The sequence below is a fragment of the Nestor notabilis genome, unplaced genomic scaffold, assembly GCF_000696875.1.
Source record: "Nestor notabilis isolate BGI_N333 unplaced genomic scaffold, ASM69687v1 scaffold30336, whole genome shotgun sequence".
Classification (NCBI taxonomy): domain Eukaryota; kingdom Metazoa; phylum Chordata; class Aves; order Psittaciformes; family Psittacidae; genus Nestor; species Nestor notabilis.
Window position 1 is genome coordinate 1 of NW_009932943.1, and position 24,203 is coordinate 24,203.

A 24,203-nucleotide genomic window follows, 5' to 3' on the forward strand; every position below is an offset into this window, starting at 1 on the left:
AACCCTAACTATTCTATGATTCTATAAATGGTTTGATGGAACCTAATACCAGAGCTCATTTGCTTATTGTACCTTCTGTGTTAATGTAATTGCATATTGCAATACCTTGCAAAACCTCCTCTCTGTTTTGAAGCCTGGAATTGCAAGCCGCATTAGAAATTCATGTCTTATCGCTGAAAATTGTGGCTGTTTAAAATGCTATTTCTGTCATGAGTATTAACACGCGGAAGAGCTGGACTTACAGCTTCAACAAGCAGGCTGCAGCGTCTTGGTTTTCTTAATATTATGTTCTCTTGTTTTAACATGTAGCTATCATTTAATATTTATTCACAGCAATTGCTTCTTGAATGACAATGGAAATGCAAGGCTGATAAAGGTTAACAATTACTTTGATTGTTAAGTTCTAAAAGAGTAATTGTTTTGTCCCCTGCCCTTGTCATTAAGAATGAAGGGTGTTTTGCTGTATTGGGATCTCTCCTGAATGACACTGTATTGACTTCTGTACAAGTGATTTTTCAAACATTCCCTGAATTGGAAGATTGCATGACTTCTGAAAAACTGTGTCATATATTTGATGGTTACTTTCTTGTTAAAATATATACAGTAAGTACTTTTGCTTTTCAAACAATAAAGGTATAGAACACAGTTTGCTTGCAGTGCGTTAAGTAGTAAAGTTAAAAACAAATCCAGTGTTTTCTCAAATCTGTTGTCATATAGATAGAAACTAATCAGCAAGTTTTGTGGGATGACTTTCCACAGAGTGGAGAATGCCTGCACCAAACTTGTTCGGGCAGCCCAGATGCTACAAGCAGATCCTTATTCAGTACCAGCTCGTGACTATCTAATTGATGGATCAAGAGGCATCCTTTCTGGAACATCAGACTTACTTTTGACATTTGATGAAGCAGAGGTAGGAATCCCAAGATGACTGACATAGGTATCTACACAATAGCACTATTCAAATATCAACCTAACTGAATTAGCTAATCTAAACTATTGAGTAGATGAATGTGGTTTTGATTGTTTTAGCTTGGAAGCATATTTTGCATTCCTTTCTGTCAGAAGGAGCTTAGGCTTGTTGGTCTGTTTTGTTAAGAGCATCATTGTATGATAGAATGTTTAGGTGTGCCTGTGATTATTCCTCAAGAAGGCCAGATTCCATCAACCCTGCCTTAAATCTTCCTGATGCTTTTCTGTATTCCCTTCATCATACCCATTACTGAGCCTTATATTTTCTGTATCTTTTCACTGAAAAGCCCTAGGCCACTTCCGGACATGTCTGTCTGACTCATTAGCTGTGGCAATTTCATTGGCCTTGGGCATGGGAGGTAATAGAAATTTGGACTGTCTGGCTGGTCAGCCAGATGATGTGTGCTGATAGATCTAACAGTTACTGTATTTTGGCTGCTGCATAAGCCAGAAATGGTTCAGAGGTACTGTTTGTCCATCCTCAGGTGGGCATAAAAGCCAGAGTTGCAAGGAAACTTAAAAAGGAAGTTTTGTGTGTCTTGTATTTTATTTTTTTAAATTTTTTTGTTACTGATCTTGCTTATTATTGTAATCCTTTTTCTGGGAATGTGGAGTCGTGCTCATTTCTAAATATCAAATATCATGCTATTATGGGGAAATTAAGCTCATACTGTTAGAAATGCTGATGTTAATTCTAAATTTTACCCATGCAACCGTCTGCTAATCTATGAAATTGTGTTAATCTTCCTGCTGTTCTGAGTGGTTTAACTTGGCATCCTTGTATCTCATTTAATCAGCTCATGGTACTGTTAGCATGTTCTTCTGAAATGAGGAGAATGCTATGGGATTTCTCTGTGGCGCTTGTGATTTTCATTATTTAAAGTGGTTTTTAACAGCTACTACGATGTGTTATAGGACAGAATTGCAAGGAAGTTAATAGCTTTTAATCTCCCTGCTTCCAGTGTTTAGATGAGTTGACTTCTATGGAGTTACTGCTTCATTGAACTAGTCTGACAACTGTGTGTTAACCAAAAGAAAAATAATAGTTCGGAATGACTGACCTTTCACAAATAAATGTCTCTGTCCTACTATGCTTCAAGATAAACTAACACTGGGACAAAACTGAAAGGAGTTTTAGAGGAAACTGTGATCTGTTCTAGGGACTGAACACTGTATGTAGTTGATATGAATTAAATGTTAATTAACTCATTCTTCAATGATAATTGTACATGGTGTTGTCAGAAATAATGTGGTTCAGGAGGTTAGAAGATTAAAGGACAGAGAATTCTGTTTTGGAATTGAGTATGAACTGAAAAAGTTTAAGCTAAGGCAGATGTCCAGAGGTAAATGAAGTAAATTTTTCTGGAAAGCTTAAGATGTTGGATCGACCTTTCCCACTGGAATGCTGGATAATGCTTTATCCATATGTAAAGCTGTATGGTGAATAATATTTCCCCTGAAAGTTTTTAGTCTGCTTTCTATGTAGTTTTGTTTTGTAATATAAGTTAGGGTTGGGGTTTTTTTTTATTGATGAAACCGCAATGAAAAACTTCAAGCATGCCAGCATACTCAAATGCATTTCCTTATAACTTCTATTCTCAATGGTATCCTTCATTTATCATACAAAGTGCAAACACTGGAAGTAGGATTTATCATTTCTGAGTAGTAGAATGATGTTTAAATACTGTCTTTGTCAATACAGCATTCTTGAATAATGGCATTTTGAGTAACTTGATAAGTATCCCAGACCTTTGTGATTGCCCATAAGTCATGTTAGCAAATGCTATACCTATGCTGTTCTAGTAACGGGTTTGCATTTCTAATTCAAGTGTATCTTAGCTTCATCTAACAAATGATGGAATGTTCCTTTTTTAGGTCCGTAAAATCATCCGTGTCTGCAAAGGAATATTGGAATATCTGACTGTGGCGGAAGTAGTAGAGACTATGGAGGATTTGGTGACATACACAAAGAATCTAGGGCCAGGTTTGATTTGCTACAGCCTGTCATAAACATACTTACAGTATTTTCCACTACTTTTTTAACCCGCAGCACTTTCCTTACCCATGTTTTCAGTGTTCAGACAATCAGAAAGCAGTTGCTTAGAAAGTGCCTGTTAGAAAGAGTTCTAAACTAGAGGGTTAATGATTACTGTTTTCTGATTCACATTCTCTTAAGAATGCAGAAGAGTGTGTAAATGATATGTGTAGTTGGTAAATGGATATGTACTACACAGATGATATGTAGTTTCCCTACTCTGGAAGTAAGCGTGTGTTAGTAAAACAAAACAAGAAAAAGCTTTGTAATTAAGCACTCACAGCTGTAAAGTCCCCTAAGCTGATAAAATGTCTGTACTGAGATGGTTTGGCCTAGTAGGAATTCCCTAGAGTAGTATAAGCTACATGTCATATATTAGCATCTTAATGAGGTTGCAGAAATAACTGTTCTGCAGTACTACAAAAGCCCAGCTGTTACAGAAGTGCGTTTTGTTCATTATTTGATACTTCTTAAGTGTGCTAACTTATACTTGTGCTGGTAAAAGTGATTGGTCAGTGTAGCACTGGGTTGTTGTAGATGAAACCTACCATTAATCTCAGTCGTTTAGTACTCTAAATGCTTTAATTTCAGCAAGCATAAGGTAGTTTAGGTATTTAACAAAAGCATTCTATAAAGTCTAGATGCTATGGTAACGTAGGAAGATGTTTAAAATAAAATTACACTGAACTGAAGAGGGCCTCTATATACACAGAGCAGGAATCTTGTTAGTGCTTTACATATATAAATAAGAATACATATGTAGTGTAAAATAAGAGGAATTACTAAGAGCTCTCATGTACAGAGCATGTTTATAGATTATCTTGTTTTTATTTAATATTTATGTATTTTACCCTGTTTCTAGATGTGAAAAATTTTAAGTTCAATATGAAGGTATAGTGTTCTCCAAACATTTTTTTTACGTCCCATGAAAAGTTGTCTTCAACTAAATAGATTTTGCCTCATTTTGAACAGGAAAAGATGAAGCAAAAAGAGCAATCTTTCTGTGAAACTTGTTCACTAAAGCAGTCATTCAGGGTATTTTCCTGTTTTATTGCTGGGATGTAAAATCAAGAATTTTGAGGAGTCCATTCTACTTTGTGTACTGACTAGGTTTTGAATCAGTGGCTTCTTTGAAGCATCTGGAATGTGCTTTTAAGTAACAGCTGCTATTATAAAGATTTAGTTTTAAATTTCAATATAGTCATAACTCATTACATTTTGTTCTTGTTCAGAAAGCTCAACTGTTGCAAATTAGAGTTAGTCATAAAAAAAGAAATGTAATATGTTCTGTTACTTTAATCTTTAGGAATGACAAAGATGGCCAAAATGATTGATGAGAGACAACAGGAATTAACTCATCAGGAACATAGGGTTATGCTGGTAAACTCCATGAATACCGTGAAGGAGCTATTGCCAGTACTTATTTCAGGTATTTTTGGCTTTAATTTTAGTATCACTCTGAATTGCTGTCTATTTTGAACAGGAGTTCCAAAATTTTATTAAAAATAATAGTCCTGACATTGTTTCTGTACTTACGGCAAATAACTTTCCTTCTTGTATAAAATCTACAGTCTCTTTGAGATAAAATGGTTCACACAAAAGAAAATGTGCTCTCTCTGTATATATGCAGCAGGAGGTCACCTTGAGCATTGATTGTATCTTGCATGTGCCTTTTTTTTAATCGATGGTGTTTTCACAGCTATGAAGATTTTTGTAACTACAAAAAATTCTAAAAGTCAGGGAATAGAAGAGGCCTTGAAAAATCGCAATTTCACTGTCGAAAAAATGAGTGCCGAGATAAACGAAATAATCCGTGTGTTACAACTCACTTCCTGGGATGAAGATGCCTGGGCGAGCAAGGTAGATTTCATACCTATGTTGGTCTATAGAAGTCTTAATTTTTATCTACTATGTTATACACTTATAAACTTGTGTTTTAGAGGCTTGAAATACATATTTGTGCATCAGTTTTGTAACACTATGTAATTGCATCGTAAAATATCTTCAAGGTCGAAAAACATCTTCAGAGATGATTGTATTAATGTATCTTTCAAAGTCAGCTTTCAATAAGCTAGGTTAAAGGAGCGTGGCATTTGAAGGTGACTCAGTGGTTTACTGAAACTGAATAGTCAAACAGAAGATGTAGATCTGTTCATGGTTTAGTTTCGGCATGACTAGGAAATCCTGGAATATAGCATATTCCTCTCAGAAGGATTTTTTTTCCCCTATGTATAGCTACCATACACAATCATATTTGGCACAGGCAAGTTAGAGATAAAAGTTATTGTTCTATATATTAAGCTGGTCTTGTAGCTAGGCATTCGTAAGTGAGATTACCCGAGATTTTTCTCCTATATGCTACTAGAAAAGATAGGCTGCTGCCATATTTCTTGTGCAAAAGGCCTGAAGTTAAGAAAATTTAGTTAATTTTTGTGGATCCCTCCTTGAACATCACCCCCTTTTCTGCCTGCCCCATTTTTAGCCTGGACATAGGAGTAAATTTCAAGTGTTTGCCTTGTCTCAAAGAAATGTATTTTAGACTGAACAACTTTTCTGGGTAAGTAGGATGTCTATGAAGCTTGGCATATGGACAGTATTGCTTCCTTACAACTCAGTGTTAAGCTGTGGAAGTGACTGCAACCACTTACCTGGAGTTAAGTGGTGTTCTCAAGTGGTTCCCACTGAAGATACTGAAATGTCTAGACATAAAGCAGGTCTGACAGAAGGGTAAAAGTGTTCTTATGGGCTTACATATAAATGTAATAAAAAGCTGCATAATTGAAATTCCTGCCAATTTTTTTTTGAGTGCCTTGGAAGTGAATTGCTGAAGGGATTATTTTTTTAAGGGTTAGTGCTATGAGCAACAAGTAACTGTAAATACGTGTAAAGAAAATACTGAGACCTGAAGCCAGACTTCTTAACAAATAAGATCTTGCAGAAAATCTAACATCGATGTCATCTAGGCATTAAAATCACTTTGACCTATATTGTTTGGCACTTGACCCTTAGTTTGTCTCTTGAGTTATTTTGTCACTATCACTTCTTTATTATGACTACTTCATGCATCTTTGTTTTTGTTCTTCTGTTTGTTACCCTTTCCTCACCTTTAGAAGGTAAGTTTTCTTCCACACCCTACACCTCTACCCTGTACTAAATCCAAAAAAGCATGATTTTGTGCAGTGTGCAGACTGTGTGCTGTGCAACTTTTTATTTGTGTGCCAGCTGTTGACACCATACTTACGTATATACACACAGAAGTTTTAAAAGGATCTTGTTAGTTCTGGCTAGCTATATGTCGATTTGGATGTCACTAAAAGAATGGTAATTGCAAGCTGAGCTGCATCAAGACTATCCTTCTGAGTCTGATTAGTTAGCCCAAGATCGTAGAGCACATTTTTCTTACTGAATGCTTTTGTGTTAATTTATGTTACTAGTCTCTGTAGCTACAAATAAAGGATCCAGTCATGCAGGAATAAACATTCTGCATGCCCAGAAAGCTTTATTAAATCAGGGATTTTGCCCATTCCATAGTGTTTCACCAGCAGCCTTCCTTCAGTTCAAATGGCTTGTGTTCTTCAGGTCTAGGCCTAAAACTTTAGTTTTGTTTACGCATTTTTTTCAGTTCAGTTTTATTTTTGGATTTAAGCATTTTATGAAATACAAATACAATTTTTATTTTACATAACAAACCTGGAATTTTTTTTCTGTGGTAAAAAACCTGACTGTTGCAAAAAGTTAGCAATTTAGTCTTGGGAAATTTTACTCCTTTTGCTAGCAAGGCAGATAAAAAAAGGATTTTATTAAGAAAATAGTTGGTGTATTAGCAGTGTTTCCAAACAGAAAATATTGATCATTATACATAATGCATGAATATGTTGTGTGGACTAGTACAAACAAAGTATCTTTCTGCTCTGAGTTGAGAACTACTCAATTGTACATGGTTTTTGAATTAAGGTGTGCTGACAATCTGGAACTCTAGCAGTGGGTATTAACCAAAAAGTTATGACAAAGAATTTGAATTGAAAAATGCAGTGAAATGAAAAAGTGGGAAGTGGTTTTGCTAACGGCCACCTATTATAGACCTTTTTCCCATATGTGCATAAATATCTAATGGGTTGACTTACTCAGTGTTTTCCGGAAGGGAGATGGAGGAGCTGTTTAATTCTACCTGAGATTACTATTGCATTCCTTTTGTGCCTGGCGGTCAAGGGAAAGATATATTCCTCGTGCTTTTCTGGGCAAAAATAAGGTGTATTTGGGGATGTGCAGCCTTGAATTTTTACCTGTGTAGTATATGCTATTGTTGGTGAAGTTTATGTTTATTATTATATCTTGAATTGTTTATACATTGAAGTATCACAAAATCGAAGTAGAGACAGTGGAGAATGAACAAGTGTATGGGGCCAGAGTTGCAGGTTTTTTTGTGAAGTATTATGTTGGTCTTTCTAGTTTCTGAAATGCACGCTACTGTTACTGGATTGCAATAATCTCTGCTTGTACCAACACTGGATTTTTTAAAGGTAGTATGCTTATTCAGAATTGCAATACTGAGCAAATGCCAATCTCTGACAAAAGCTCGGAAGGAAAAAAAAAATAAATCTATATTTATTTCTTCCATTCATGGCTTTGTACCTTTTATCTTTGAACTTTTAATTTTACAGAGGAGTTTAATTTTCTCTTGTATATTCTTAGTGGTTATTTTCAAATAAACTTGAAGTAATACTCAATTTAATCATCTTCCATTTCCATAGAAATGGAGGGAGTTAAAAGTTGTAGGAAGCTGAGAAGTATCTAGCATCTTCCAGGATTGAATGCTGAGTGGTGACTAAGCTATCTCTTCTGCCAGAAGGCTGGCTTTGCCTATTTCCTTCAACATTGCCTTCTTTGGTAATGAAATGCAGTTATTGCTAGACTAGACCACTTTATTGAGCCAGAGATTGTGTATTATATTCAACAAGGGATTGTGTAGGATTTATTTTGCTCCTTTTCAAAGCAGTGCCAATACTACCTGCTCCGTGAATAATCTCAAAATTCTTGGTAGTGGCCAAAGTGATGCATATGGCTATCTTGAGTAAGTGCTCATTAGCTTTGGGAATTGATTTGCAAAAAGCCAACTTGCTCTTTTCCCTTCAGATAAATTTTTGTTAGTTGTTCAACTTAAGTTAATGAAATTCTTTCTCTCTTCTGAAAAGCTAGCAATGCTGCTTTTGTTAATGAAATTCCTTTTACCGACAGGGCAACTGCAGGGAGAGGAGGGAAAGAATCCTTTTTTGCTGATAAAACTACTCTATATAAAACTTCTTGCAAGATAACTGTAGAATTTTTTCTTTTCTTGCTTGCAACTGATATTCTGCTGGCGAATACCAAAAAGTAAATTTTTAAACACATTTAGCTGTTTAGGAAGGAAGGAGGCATGTAAACAGCTCCAGAAATCGGGAATATCAAGGCACTTTCAAACAGTAAGATCTTGAGCAAGTTGCTTTGTTTAAATTGTTTCTGCTTTTGTCTTCCTATTTAATATGAATTGGTGGACAAGTCCAGACATTTCAGGATTGCTACACCTTTGTTGCCAATTATCTGATACCAGATGCAGCTGTGGCAGAAACAGAAGTGCAGTACAAACAAACTTTGTTAAAAATGTGTTCTAATTTCTGATTTAAAAATTACTCTTCTTATTGCAATGGAAACTTCTTATCAGACTAAAGCTGAGAGGGATTCCTTGCCATGGCATTTTGAGCTGTGTGGATGGGAAATCTGTGCTTTAAGAGCAGTTGTCCTGGAACTCTTCCACTACTGCACTAGGATTTCATCAAACTTTTTTAAATAAGGGGCCAGTATTTTGCAAACATGAGTGTAGAGCCAAACAAGATAGCAAGATTTACATTGCAGAGCAGTCCAGTTATATAGCCCTCATATGGTAGGGCAGATGGATCCTGTTATAGCTTGCACAGCATTAGAAATTACAAAATCATGAGTCTAGAAGTTAAAATATCCTTGATTTTGTCCCCTGATATGAAACTTTAGATTCAGAGGCTTCTCTATAATTTTGCTGAAACTGCAACTCTGCAGGTAGCTTAGACAACACAAAAGCCTGTGTTGGTAAAAAGGGAGGGGCAAAGATGATTTTCCCAACACTCTTTTTCTCAGCCGTCCCACACCTATGAACTCATCAACACACTAAGCAACATCTGCTGCCTTTTTAAAAATTCAGATAGTTCTTTGTTTCAAATTATTTCTGGTTAGACAGGCCTACGCTAGACCAGAAAACTGTAACACTTTCGTTGCTAGGAAGGTTTATATACATACTTGAATACTGAAGTGATTATTTACTTGTCTCCTATCGTATATTAAATGCACAGTTGTAAAGCTGTAGAGAAGGTGACTTCTAAAAGAATATGCCCACCTCTCACCCCTAGCTGTATATCATACCCTTCTGAAGTTTTTTCAGGTCCTGACCTAAGCTCCGAGACCGACTTTCTAGATTTGAGAACCAATCATCCAGGTGAAAGTGATTCTGCTTTTGGTGCTCTTTCTGGCTGTGATTCAACAGTCCTTAAAACTATCCAGTAGAGTGTTGCATGACCTTTTAGGAAGTTGGTTGCTGAATTATATTGTAGCACCTTATGAATAGCTGGCAGACCAACATGCCTGAACAAAAATGCCAAAATGTTTACACTGCTGTATCTTTGAGGTTAAGCATGCAGAATGAACAACTCCAGAAAAATGGGGCAGGTCTTCAGTGTTGTGAGGATATCACGTGCTATACCAGATGCATGTAAGACCTGGACATGGACAGTTCAATTCAGTTAATAGCGTAAGAGGCAGGGTTCTTTTCGTCATTTGTATACTAATAGTGGGATGTATGCATTTCAAATAATTTCCATGATGTGTGGTAAAAAGCTATTTTGGCTTTTTCCCAACTTTCTACTTAAGGTACTTGTTACTCTTTTCACCATCTTTCCATTTGCAAGATAGAAAACTTCTGGCCTCTAGTGGAGAGATGGCACATGTACCATTAGCAGAGTATGCAGAGAAATGAGAAATGGATGGTTTTATCTCCTCTAGTGAAAGACATGTTAGATAATAGCAGCATAATAGCCAAACAGCAGTTTCTCTGATGCTCCTGGCAGAGGGAATTCTGAGTTTAAAGCAACCACATGTGAACACATTTGTCTGTCTCCTAAGAAATTAAATTCCATATTTGAGAATTCCAGGAATTAGCTGGCAGTCTATTTTTCTGCAAACAGCAACTCTTTGGCTTTAAGCAGCAGAGCAGGTGAAAAATGCAGATGTGCAGCCTCTTACACTGAAGTAAGTAGTAAAATTTGCTGGCCAACTGCCATTTTGAAAAGTTACTCTACTGTCATTGTTACAATGTTATGTGCCCTAATGTACATTAAAGAAAAAAGTGGAACTAACTCCCAAGATGTGTGCATATTAGAATTCTGACTTTAGAAATTACAACACTAGTAAATAAAGGAATAGAAAAATCACTAAAATTGCATGTGTATTTCCTGCATTTTGAGTGAGATGAGAATGTCTGTCTTAATTGGAAAGATGTGACTATGACCTGCTGGTTTGAAAATGGGTTTTGAGCTGCTTATATGGGTGTGTTTCTCTAAGTAGACTTTGGTTTATAGAACTTCTATCTGCTTTGGTTGTGTTGACTATTTGTGCTTTGATTTTTTTTTTTTGAGAATCATTTTTGTGATTTCTGTTTTGTAAAGGACACAGAAGCCATGAAAAGAGCTTTAGCCTTAATAGATTCAAAGATGAATCAGGCAAAGGGTTGGCTGAGAGATCCAAATGCACCTCCAGGTAATATTTAAAAACAACAGCACAAAGTATTTTGTTTTTTGAAGGTCTGAATAATTCTGTTGTTTAAAACAAAATTGCCTTTAAGCATTAATAACCCATACATAGTGGATCAATCTGAAAGAGCCTGTGTTTACTCCTTTCTTTAGATCCTGGAGATTAAACAAGTTGTGTCTAATGATCTGGAAACCTTTGCTTCTTTTCAGTTATCTGATTAATATACTTGATAACTAACGTACATGGTTTTTCTTTGCATTCCACAAATAAAAACAAAACCCCATACATTTCATTGAACAGTATTTAACTGCAGTGGTTGCCAATACCTAAAATCCCTCCTTTTATATTTTCAAATTTGTGTAACTTTAGATTTGCCCAAGAGAATCTCTTTAACCATTTTTCTGTAAGGCTTGACATAAATTTTTAACATGAAAATCTGCCATAAATAATGTAACTACAGTCACTACCACATAAATGCTTTGCCTTTGTATGCATCTTTAAAGCAAATAAAACCAGGTAGAGGCCTGTTCCATTTGGAAAATTTGAAAGACCTTATTTGAAAGACTTTCTCTGAAATTGAAGCCAAAATAATACAGTTGTAAAAGTTGGAAGTGAATTGTTGGTGTCTGTGGAGTTCCTGCTTACACTACTTCTGACCTCACTCTGCTTACCACACTCGATTCCAGAAACCTCAGTTATTTTCAAAGCCTTCTGTCACTGGCGCTGACAGTTAATGAAATAAACTATTAGAAAATCAGTAGCTAAGGACAAATGCAAAGATAACTGTAGAACTTACTGCAAATTGGGTTTATTACTTATGGGATCAGAGTGGGTTGCAAGTAAGAGGAATGTGTTCTTGCATCTTTTTCAGCCAAAATCAAGTCAGATTTGCAACTGGCCAAAGTTAAGGCTGCATGAATCTCGCTGCATTGCTCTTTCCCATATCATCATGAATTACAGATTCTGTAAATGAAGTATTTATAGAAATGAAGCTATGGTAGCAGAATGATTAAAGGACTTGAAATGCAATACACATGATGCACATTAAAGTTATGCTATATGATTTCAGAAATGATGTCCCATTATAATTATCACATTTGGTGTATGTCATAGTTTTTTATAAATGTATTTTCGTAGCTGAACCTAATGCAGGTGATGTAGTGGGACATGATGAGACTAACAGCTTACTCATACATGTTGAGGAATGTCTGGTTTGTTTTACTAACTGACTCTGCATCTTAGGGGATGCTGGTGAGCAAGCAATAAGGCAGATCCTTGATGAAGCTGGAAAAGCAGGAGAACTGTGTGCAGGCAAAGAACGCAGAGAGATTCTGGGAACATGCAAAACTCTGGGCCAGATGACTGATCAACTGGCTGACCTCCGAGCGAGGTAAATCATTTACTTTCAATGGACAGTTTTTCCTGAACTTGCAGTTGTGTCACTTCCTAACCTGTGGGAGAGCAGGCCAATAGTTGTATTTTGCCTCTTTTACTTCAGTGTTTTCTGATAAGAATAATATGTTTTAATATGTGAGATATTAATTATATATTGTAATAGGTAAAACTGCTCAGGTAAATAATTCAGTGTTTGTTTAAGGTCAAACACATGATCTTCCTCCAAATAAGGCAGAAATGAAATTTTAAACTCTACTGTTAAGTCTATTCTCCAAAGAGGGTATACCTCAATGACCATAAAGATATATGAATAGTCTAGTTTTACGTGTTTAGTTGGGATTTTAGACCACAAGCAGGATTTGAAGTTTACCAGTCACTGATAAATTCTGCTGAACTTCATGTGCATTTCTCGCATAGAATTTTATTTAACCAGAGCCCTTCATCAGTTTTCTGCCTCCTCATTAGAAATTGGTTATTCTTTCATAATGGTGTTTTGAATTTAAGGGGTTTTGTTTTTAGGCACCAGATGACTCTCTTTAAATTTACTGTATTTTTTCATGTTGGGTCCTATAGCCTTTTGTTTTTTGCCAGAAAGTAGGAAGTATGATATTCTTTTGTGAAGGCATGAAGACGATGAGCTAAAATAACTGTTCTGCATAGCTTGAACACCATAACCCAGTTTCCCTTGAGTATAATAATTGTTTCAGATGCTTATCAATGTAGTAAATCGTTCAGCTAGAATGCTCTAACATTGGTTTCTTTATTTTGGTGTTATACTCCTTCCCACCTCCTAAAAACACCTCAGAGACCTATTCATTGTGATCCATTAGGGATACTGGTAATAGGTTTGTGTTATAATATTTCTCTCTTAAATATTCATGTGTCTTTCAAATTGGCTTTTAGGTAAAATAAATGTCCCTTCTGAATTAAGGCCCTAGTGAAGTGTGGGAAGTGAGCAAACACAAATTATTTGGAGAACTGTGTTTTGAGTTACTTTAAGAACAAATTCCCTGCCATCACTTTAAATCAATAGACTGCCAGGCTCTAAAGTGTTGCCATGCTATGTACACAAGCTTGGAGTAGTTCTATGACTTGTTTCTATGAAGGGTTGTTAGTTCGCTGTATAAAGGCTCAAAAGGCCAAAATTCAGAAATACTTATTATATTGTCACTATAGGAATGTATATTAGTTATAATAGTGGTAATGGATGAGAAGCTGGTTGTAGATCATCTTCACTTGCGTTTCCAGCTGATTGACCTGAGAGAATGTAATAGCTTCTTTGTACCAGATTTTGCACAGAGCGTTAGAAATTAGGATAAACTCTTACTCGTAAAGCAGTGGCTGGTGTCAGCTTTGTTTTGTGTGAAATTTTTGGAGGTGAAAGAAGAGGCAGGATAACAAAGGAGTTAATTTATATGTTGTTTTAATATGTAAATAACTTCAGTGCAGCCTGTATAAAGAAACATATCTTGAGACTCTGGCATGTGTAAATACACGTTAGCATCTCAGTAGCATGCTTGTCATCCTTCCACTTACTATGATCTTTGCAAAGTTAGCAGTTTGATAAAGTTAACCTGTTCAAAAAGCCTCCCAGTAGCCAGGTTATTTTGGAATAGAGTATGACATTTTTTATGCAAAACTTATGTTCTCAGACATGTGTATTTAAAGTAAACTTTTCTGTCCAACTTGTAATTCCTAAGCATTTGAATTAACTGTGGTAGTGCTGCAAATTGTTTCCTATGGTATTGCTAGCATCCTTTTCATCATTTAAAAAGTCTTGCCAACAGCCTGTAAACTGTAATCTACTTTGTCAACATGATTGAGGCAACTATGACATCTTATTTTCACTTACAGACTTGCTGTCCTCACTTAGATAGTGGCGAGACATAACTCCTGCAGGTTCTGATTGACTTGCAGCAATCTATAAATGAGGAGATAACAGGCCTTGCCCTGGGTATTTTAATGGAACTGTATCCTCAAATAACCTTACTTTATGAAACTTAAATATTTCCATTCTTCTGAGGAATTCTGGAAAGGGGAAAATACCCTGTTCTTGTTGCGGTGCTCATTCTTAGTTGCTTCTGTTTTCTGAGGGGAAAAAACCAATCTGATTGAATACTGTATTTCTTGCAAAAATTGCTGGGAATGCTTTTAAAAGTTTTTGTTTAGGAAAAAGAGTTTTGTTCAATCCTGAGCTGAATCTGTGATGCTCTTTTTGTCTTGGGCAGAGGACAGGGTGCTACACCCATGGCTATGCAGAAAGCGCAGCAGGTGTCACAAGGTCTGGATTTGCTCACTGCGAAAGTGGAGAATGCAGCCCGCAAGCTGGAGGCCATGACAAACTCTAAGCAGGCAATTGCTAAGAAGATCGATGCTGCTCAGGTACCACTAATGATTTAATAAATCCTTCAGAACATGGTTACATTACTGCTATTAGAGCTGTTGTACTGAACTGTTGTCGTTGTTTTCAAACACAACACAGACACTTGTTAGGAAGAACATATAGGGGATGTTTGGTTTTTCGAACAAAAATCTTCAGTAATTTACAGGGTCCTGCATGTTTTGCTCCAGCTTATGACCCTTTTTCATAATTTTTTTAGCACTGCTAAAAGTTTCAAGGTTGTGAAATTAATATGAGGAAATGCCCAAAATTTGGACATAGATTGATCTTACTAAAGAGGCGTTTCAGACTGCATAGATTAACTGCGGGTAAAACCAGAGCCCTTTCCTTGGGCTCTGTTTTGGGTGTGGAGTTCAGGATTTAGAACTTCATATTCATGAGAAAATCAAAACAATGTTAATAGAACTCTTTCTTTTAGTTGATCCTTTATTATTGTAACTCTTAATCTTTCTCCCTATCACCCAGTGCTGGTGATGGTCATCAAATTATGAACCTTCTATATATACCTTATCTGAATATGTGTATGTGTATCTGTCGTGGTTTAAGCCCAGCCGGCAACTTGGAACCACGCAGCCGCTCGCTCACTCCCTCCCTCTTCCTTCCTCCCCCCGCTCCCGGAGGGATGGGGAGGAGAATCAAAGGAATGTAAGTCCCACGGGTTGAGATAACAGCACTCCAGTAACCAAGGTATAATACAAACCACTACTGCTACCAATAACAATGATAAGAGGAATAACAAGGGAAAAGGACACAACCGCTCACCACCCGCCAACCGATACCCAGCCCGACCCGAGCAGCGATCTGGGCCTTCCGGGTAACTCCCCCCAGTTTATATACTGGGCATGACGTGCTGTGGTATGGAATACCCCTTTGGTCAGTTTGGGTCAGGTGTCCTGCCTCTGCTTCCTCCTGGCTTCCCCTCCTCTCTGGCAAAGCATGAGACTGAGAAAGTCCTTGGTCAGAGTAAACATTACTGAGCAACAACTAAAACCATCGGTGTTATCAGCGTTGTTCCCAGACTGAAAGTCAAAAACACAGCACTGCACCAGCTACTAAGAAGGAGAAAAAATGACTGCTGTAGCTGAACCCAGGACAGTATCATAATTATATAGAGGTACATTAATATTATATATGTTGAACAAGATTATGATGAGACTTTTTAGGAAGAGCTCTGTAAAGAGTGCCACCCTGTGCACAAGAGCATCTGTTTTCTTTTTGAAAGCCAGATAATGAGTCTCTAAAGCCACTAGTTTAATTATACTTCTGAAAATACTGTTGGCAAATGTTGGGGAGGGAATGTAAAATCTTTGGGTAGATTTCATCTAGTGTGACATCTTTTTCAAAATAGAAAATCTGCCAGACAAAAGAACAACTTCATGGCTGCTAATAAAGAGAAACTGCTTTTGAAAAGTATTTTCTGTTAAGTACAGTTTTGAAAGCTGTATTGGTATTTCTTTTTGTTTAAAGTCTCTATAGAAATAACATTACTGATTATCTTCACTCATACATAAATTCTTTATATTAAGAACTGGCTTGCAGATCCCAATGGGGGCAGTGAAGGAGAAGAACATATCCGGGGAATTATGGCTGAAGCAAGGAAAGTTGCAGAGTTGTGTGAGGAGCCTAAAGAAAGAGACGATATCCTTCGTTCCTTGGGTGAAATCTCTGCTTTGACAGCCAAGCTGTCAGATCTGCGACGACAGTATGTATATCACCATTAATATGTTTGAATGATCTTAATTTGCAGTTCAAGGTGTTGAACAAATCAGAATATTGATTGGGGAATATGTTTTTCTCCAAGAACTGTGAATGGACATCTTGTACTTCTGAGCTTCTGTATTGCATTTAGTAAAAATTGAATGCCAAGAATTGCAGGGTGTAGGACAAGGAGATAACTTTTTAACATCCTTAAAAAAATGTAATTTGTAAAATATATATCTGTTTTGAAGCTTTAACCTTATGATTTCTATCCCAAAGCCCAACTTGCACTATCTTCCTCAAAAACAAAATACACACAAAAACCAAAGCCAAAACCCAACCCCCTTCCTCCCTTTCATGCCCCCAAAAAACCAACAAAAATATAGTGTGTAATTAGATTTGTATTACATAAGAAATATTTTCTTTCTACTACTTGTGGAATATTTAACAGGCAAACTGGAGCCAAAAGTGGGCTCATTTGTATTGTCAAAGCACTTCAAATAAAGGAGATAATGTGACATTTAAAGTTTGTTTATTTAGACAAATGTCATCACTGCTTTTTGCTAAGCAATTTACTAAATGGCAAGGTGAAAAACCTACTACTTCAGTCGGTGTCATTGTTCTAAGCTGTAAATGCAAAATATATAAAAGATAAGACTTTCAGAAATTACATTTCTGCATCAGTTTTGCAAAGATGATGCTTGATAATGGAAGTGGAGAAACAGTTACTGTATAAATTGTGATCTTCATCTATGACCTATCGCAATACATATAGAAATATTTTTCTTCATGAGTTAGACACTTTAATCAAGTTTTCCTTGAGGTTTAGCTGCTGCAGATCTTAAGGTGCTATCTTTTTTCAGGTTTATATATAGCCTTGGTCCTGCTGCTGCTTACTTTTCTGCTTGTAATCTGTGTGGCATTATTGCAGTTGCTCGTAAGACAGCATGTGGGAAATCAAAGTCATACACTGGTATTACCAATGACAGTACCATGCCTTCCCCCACCTCAGTGCTGGGTCGAGCATATCTAATATCTAGGTTCCACAGCAGGGAAGTGTGAGATGGGGATTTATGGATGACAGATCTGCATTATTTGCTCTGAGACCTGAGTGTCAAATTTAACCTTATTTAAAAAGATGAAGTACCTTTCATTGTGTGTTCCTGCTATGTAAATGATCTTTGTGTGACTATGCTTTTTTTAATCCTTAGTGGGAAAGGTGACTCTCCTGAGGCCCGTGCATTGGCTAAACAAATAGCTACATCACTTCAGAATTTACAGTCCAAAACAAACAGGGCTGTAGCAAATACTAGGCCAGTTAAAGCAGCTGTCCATTTGGAGGGCAAGATTGAGCAAGCTCAAAGGTGGATAGACAATCCTACAGTTGCTGATCGGGGAGTAGGTAAGTGTATCTGTGTGCTCTTCCCACCACATTTCATGGTTAAACATGTTAGGAATTTTTAGGGCTGAAACTACTGCTCCTGAGAATGCTGAAGATGCGTGGCATCTCATCACCGGTGTGGAGACCTGCAGTTTGTGGGTGGAAGTGTATAGCCAAATCCTGGCTGCAATATTATTGAATCAGGCTTGCCCATGGTTTTCTTTGTCTTCTGGAAAGATCAACTTTGGTGAAGAGTAGAACGTGTGCTGTAGAACAGACAAATTTTAGACTTCTCCTTGCTCTTATTATCATGCAAATATACTATCTCATATTTGAATTTATACCTACCCCAGCAAATTGAGTAATTTAAGTCCTTCAGAGAGGAGAAAAACATTCATAAGCCTGACCTACAAATTATCACTTCTTGTATGGTTTCTGGGTTATCTGAGGAGAATGCTCTTTAATCAAAGAGAAAGGTGATCACATAATCCAAGCGTGCTATCAGCAAGCATATAATTATGGTTCAGGAGTCACTTTAATGAGAGGTTATTGTAAACCATTTCTGAATTTGTTTGTTTAGCTTCTTTTAATGCTATTGCAAGCAGGTGGATAAAGCTTGAAAACTGGGTTTTTATAGCAGTTAATTCTGAGCAGTGTAGTTACACTGGAGCCGTGCAATTGATAACAATGGGTGAAAACAGGCCTTATACGAAGTAATATAACTGTAAAACTTTCCTACCTCTTTCTCACACCTTATCTGTCAAGATAACTGCTGTTGTGTGAATAACCAATGACAGATCCTTGAATTAAAGATTGAGTGATGCTGATAGCTTGGACAGTTGTGAAATGCAAATTTACATGTAATATTTCGAACAGAATAGTGGAGTTCCATGTTTTGACACTTGCTGAGGAGGAAATTTCGCACAGAATGAGGTGACCAAGAAGGTGGCAGATAGGTTTTATGATGTATTTTGACAGTGACTGAAAACCTTCTCAAATTTGATGTTTGTCTTGAACACAGTTACCTGTGAGACGGTTGGATCAAAAAAGCACAAAACCTAAACTCAGTTTTTATTGTGTTTAATTGAAAAAGCCACAAAAGTAACTTAATCCCCCCTTGAAGTCTGTAAGTGACTAGTTAATCATGAGGCTTGCATAAATACTGAAAGCTTGCTGAAGGAATTGAAGTTTCTCAACACTGGATATATACTACAGAATATAAACCAGAGATGCACTCTCGTCAGCGTGGACAGCACTTGTGGTAGAGTTTGGCCTGGTATTTTCATTGCTATGATAATACTTCAGTGTTCTCTGTAGTACTGACGACCATGTCACAAATAGCTGTGTGTGTGCAGTTATCCCAGGGCAGTGCTTCAACACAAACAGAATTTTGAAGTAACAAGGCAGAATGTGTATTTTGTTTTATAAACATGTCAGCCACTTCGGTAGCATGGGCTGCTACAGATATGTACATGCAGTCATATTATGAACTGTGCTATCTAAGTGATGGCTAAAGTAATTTTAATTGGCAGACACAAACAAGGCAAGATGTACTGAAATATAAACTGGTGTGTGAAATGCACTGGCTTGGCTGCACTTGATTGATACAAAACAACAATTAAAACACATCTTGGGACATTGCAGCAGCACCAAACTTAGATACAATAATAAGCTCTCTAAAATGGTGGTGGCAGTGCTGAGTGATTCTTTCATACTCGGGTCCTGTGACAACTTCCTTCTAAGTGATTTTGAACTTGATCATGAACTTGGATTACCTGTGTGTTGGCATTGGCTTAGAATGATTCTTCAGTAGGTCTTTAAAGGACTTAATATAAGATGACTTCCTTTAAAAGAATACTATTATGTTAATGAAAGAACAGAGGAACATATTCTTGTGAAAGAACAGGAAGCTTCTGTGAGTGAATGAAGGAAATCACTCATGCTAAAAATAACTTTTTTTACAGAAAAACTTTTGGCACACTGTGGAGGCTTTGTAAGGTGGTTCTTCCCTCCATATTCCTCCTCCTCAGACTCTTGACACTTCTTACCCATGATTTTTGGAATCCTGAGAAAGGGTATTCTGCTTTGTCATTTGGGTTTTTTACTTGGGTTTTCTCTGCTCTTCCTGCTCATCTTCTAATGACTTGTAGTGATGTGGAGATGAATTGCAGTACTTAGAATTTGCAAATGCATTTTATTGGAGTCAACAGATTAGTAGTGTAGGAATGCCTGATAATGATAATGGTTAACTTCTGTCAGACACCCCTAGTTAAAAAGGCTACATCTAGCCAGAGTTGCTGTAATAAGCAAAAGAAACTGGTGAGAGTTGAATCTCTCTATGGGTTTGAACTGCAGTCATTCAATGATAAACTGCAGAAGATCCTATCTACTACCTAGGAAGGTGTTTTTAAAGGCAGAATTCTGAAGTGTCACTTCATGGGGCATTTGATTTATGCTTTCATTTTTTTGTTCCACTGTATGTTAATGCAACATGACTTCTTCCACTGTAGGCCAGGCAGCAATTCGGGGTTTGGTGGCAGAAGGTCGTCGTTTAGCCAATGTCATGATGGGACCTTATCGTCAAGACCTGCTTGCCAAATGTGACCGTGTAGACCAGCTGGCTGCTCAGCTGGCTGACCTCGCAGCAAGAGGGGAGGGAGAGTCTCCTCAGGCCAGGGCAATTGCTGCTCAGCTTCAGGACTCACTGAAGGTAAAAATCTGCTCTTGTGCAGTGAAATAAATGCATGACATGCAAGAAGGTTTATGGGATTTGAATCCCTAAACACGTAATAGTCCTGTATCATATGCTAATTATTTTCCTTTTTTTAAGGATCTGAAAACACGGATGCAAGAGGCAATGACCCAGGAGGTTTCTGACATTTTTAGTGACACCACAACTCCTATTAAATTGTTAGCAGTAGCAGCCACTGCTCCCTCTGATGCTCCCAATAGAGATGAGGCAAGTATACCCAGGTGGTATGTTTCCCTCGCGAAGCTTCAGTTATTGTTTAATTTTACCTGAATCAGTATTTTGAAAAATGATTCAGTAGTTTGAAAAATGAATTGGTATGTTTTTTCCTCAAGCTTGTGATAGGTGCTGTTAATTCTGGCAGCAGAATGATTGCCATGGAAATCTCTCTGGCCTCCTGGAGACTGAGAATTGTGCTGTATATCCCTAGAAATTGTATTGGCCCTGACTTAGATAACTGGCAAAGCTTTCTCCCTGTGCTGTTCGTACCACGTTGCCTTCAGCATGCTAAAAATTCTTGTGCAAAAATCACTGACACACTAGTTAGCAGATTGTGTATCTCAACATTATATAAGCTGATTAAAATAGTCAAATTCATACCAGGATTTGTCAACTATCTGTGAACAGATTTAACTGTTGCTGGATAACATTTCTTGTATTTCAAAGCTACTGGCTGCGTATGAAGTATCTAAAACTCTGTGTCTGGCAGCTCTGTTTGGCTGGTTGATTTGAACATGATCAGAATGATTCCCAAGGCCTTGGAGATTTTAGCTTTTTGACAGGTGAAACTTTTGTCAAAGTATTCTGCCTTGAATAACTAAGAACTGTGGAAGAAGGTTATTTTTTTCCAATGTGAAGCTTCATTTTTTTAGGATAACCGCCCATATTTAGCTTCCAAATATAGTTACATTTGGATTATGGTTTTGAAGATTCATCTCTGAGCTGAAGTAGTTCTAACACGATATTTGTTACAAAGTAGTTGTCAGAAATCAGTGTACTTGATACCTCAAAGTGATAAAGTGTGTCAGCATCCTTTGTTGCCTGAGTGAGTTAGTAAAGGAAGTCCAGTAATGTAAAGAATAAAAAAAAACCCCAGGTTCAAAGCTTTTGTGTCCTTTTGCATCCTCTCAGAAGAATTAATTTGGATGTTATGAAGGTATTGCTGGTGTTTGACACTGAAGAAACTGTGTGTTCCAATACGGAGGTTAGTCTTTTTTCTCAGGTATTTTCTCTTCTGACAATCAGGTGTTTGATGAAAGAGCAGCAAACTTTGAAAACCACGCTGCTCGACTGGGAGCTACGGCAGAAAAAGCAGCTGCAGTTGGAACTGCCAATAAAACTACTGTGGAGGGCATTCAGGCAACGGTGAAATCTGCAAGGGAACTTACCCCTCAGGTTTGTGTCCTTAGTCTCAAAGGGCTATTAAATGGGCCAGGGACTACTTTTGTGCAGTTGCCTTCACGCTTCTCTTCTCAGAAGACGTTAGTGCCAGCACAGACCACGGTGCTGGTGCTCTTAAAAGGGGAATGGCAAATACTTGTGTATATGACATTATGTAGAAGAAACTGATTAAATGACAAGTCTTATTCTTCAACTAACACAATAAGTGTTAGTAACTTATCTTTGGAACAAAGTTACTTTGAGGCTTAGTAAAATATGTAAGTGAAAAAAATGCTTTTTAATGAATTTTTTGTTTCCAAATTAAATTTTCATCTAAAAGTTTGGTGGTGTAATAAGTGTTGTACTTTAGTGCTTTCAAGAAGTGTTTTTAAGATATATTAGATGTATTATATGTTCCAAGTAATATAAGTTCCAGGAAAAAAGTATTTGTGTCCACGAATTCCAGAAGCATTGTACATCTTCAAGCAGCTAGATGTTGAACTGGAATTAATGAACTAGCATTCCAAATGAGGAGTTACACATCCAGCACTGAAAAAACACGTGCATTTTCAAGACCATGTGATGTTATATACAGGTACTTCCCTAGTTAAAAATGTTTTCCATTGGCAGGTAGTATCAGCTGCTCGTATCCTCCTGAGAAATCCTGGAAATCAAGCTGCTTATGAACATTTTGAGACTATGAAAAACCAGTGGATTGATAATGTAGAAAAAATGACAGGTAAAATAGGAACCTTTGTTGAAGATTATACTTGTGGCTAACTAGCTGGTATGCATTTTTTCCCTGTTCAGATTGATGAAACATGCATAAGAGTAATGATTGATGAAAAATAAATTGAGAAATGGAAATGTGCTTTCTGACTCCAGAAATACGTATATGTTACAGCGTAAACAAGCAGCTTGCTTCAAATTTGTTAATTCTGAGCTGCAGGGAAGTAAATTCAGCATTAGTTCTTTTGCGGGGAAAAGCAGAATACCTGTCCATGTCAGGGGAGTTGGAACTAGATGATCTTTAAGGTCCTTTCCCACCCAAAGGATTCTATGATGACTGTTCATTGAGATTGCTACTCTAGCAGTGTATCACTGTAGCAACTTGAGGTTTTTTCTGTTTAATCTTGGCACGTTGAATGAGGACAGATAATTAAGTGGGGATAAGAAAACATGTTCAAAATATTTTAACAGCTTGATGAAAGCAGTGAATAAAAACAAAGCTGCTGAGTCTTGCAGAGACACCTCAGTGTTTCCAAAGTGCACATCTTTTGCACTGGTCTGCTTATCTCTTGACTCTCTACTGCCTCCTTTTCCATCCCCATAATCAAGTTGTGGGTATTTTCAATCTCACTGCCTTATCGCTATATATCACCCTTAAGTAAAACCACAGCCAGAGGGATATTTCCTTTTAAATGACTGAGAGGTAAAAAGTACTGAATATGCTTAAAGAAAGTTAGCGAGAGGAGGGAATCTCTGCTGCATATACTGTGTAAGCCAGTTCTTGACTTGGACAGTGTTCCACAGTAGATGTGTATGAGCTTGGGATGTCATTAGTTGGAGCAAGCTTGACCATGTTTATGGTACTTACGTACCACATAATCAAAGTAGAACTGCGGTAATACATTTGGTCTGATTTCCATGGCCCCTTCTGCCCCTTCCCAGTTTGGAAATAACTTACTTGTCCAGTTGTGAGCAGCCTCTGGAATACTAAATATCCCTTTCCACAGTTGAAACTAGAATATTAATGTGTGTAACTTTTATTCTAGGGTTGGTGGATGAAGCCATTGACACTAAATCTCTGCTGGATGCATCAGAAGAGGCTATTAAGAAAGACCTTGACAAATGTAAAGTTGCGATGGCCAACATTCAACCTCAGATGCTGGTAGCTGGTGCCACCAGCATTGCTAGGCGAGCAAACCGCATCCTACTGGTGGCAAAAAGGGAGGTTGAAAATTCAGAAGATCCTAAGTTCCGGGAGGCAGTTAAAGCAGCCTCTGATGAGCTAAGCAGAACCATATCGCCGATGGTAATGGATGCTAAAGCAGTGGCAGGAAACATTTCTGATCCCGGTAAGGATTCAGTCAGCTAATTTAAAATGGTTGTTTTTTACTCGCTGAAGTGACGTGAAGTAGTGCTCATTTTGTCTTGTACAGCTGTGTGCCCCCTTTTATGCAAATAGGGTGTACACATAAGTCTCAGAACGGTGAAATCAAGGTCACAACACTAACTGCTGGATCCCGCTCTTTTAAAATGCAATCAAGGCCCTTTGGAGGCATAATCAAGAGAGAAGGATTCAGCATTCTTGTTTATTATTTCATAATCATTGTCACAAGTATTTGCTACTGGTTATCAGTGATGCTACATGATATGAGAA

The 24,203-nt window shown here is 37.3% G+C and overlaps 1 protein-coding gene across 1 annotated transcript in view; it reads left to right on the forward strand.

Moving 5' to 3' along the window:
* Positions 1 to 745: 745 nt before the first annotated feature.
* VCL (vinculin) overlaps positions 746 to 24,203 on the forward strand; it is a 31,551-nt gene continuing 8,093 nt past the window's right edge. The window contains exons 1-14 of the mRNA XM_010016633.1: positions 746 to 910; positions 2,845 to 2,953; positions 4,311 to 4,433; positions 4,704 to 4,864; positions 10,732 to 10,822; positions 12,059 to 12,206; positions 14,440 to 14,593; positions 16,139 to 16,314; positions 17,522 to 17,712; positions 20,202 to 20,401; positions 20,522 to 20,650; positions 21,686 to 21,835; positions 22,451 to 22,559; positions 23,596 to 23,898. Of these exons, the coding sequence (XP_010014935.1) occupies positions 746 to 910; positions 2,845 to 2,953; positions 4,311 to 4,433; positions 4,704 to 4,864; positions 10,732 to 10,822; positions 12,059 to 12,206; positions 14,440 to 14,593; positions 16,139 to 16,314; positions 17,522 to 17,712; positions 20,202 to 20,401; positions 20,522 to 20,650; positions 21,686 to 21,835; positions 22,451 to 22,559; positions 23,596 to 23,898 (2,209 nt within the window). The remainder of the gene's footprint in view (positions 911 to 2,844; positions 2,954 to 4,310; positions 4,434 to 4,703; positions 4,865 to 10,731; positions 10,823 to 12,058; positions 12,207 to 14,439; positions 14,594 to 16,138; positions 16,315 to 17,521; positions 17,713 to 20,201; positions 20,402 to 20,521; positions 20,651 to 21,685; positions 21,836 to 22,450; positions 22,560 to 23,595; positions 23,899 to 24,203) is intronic.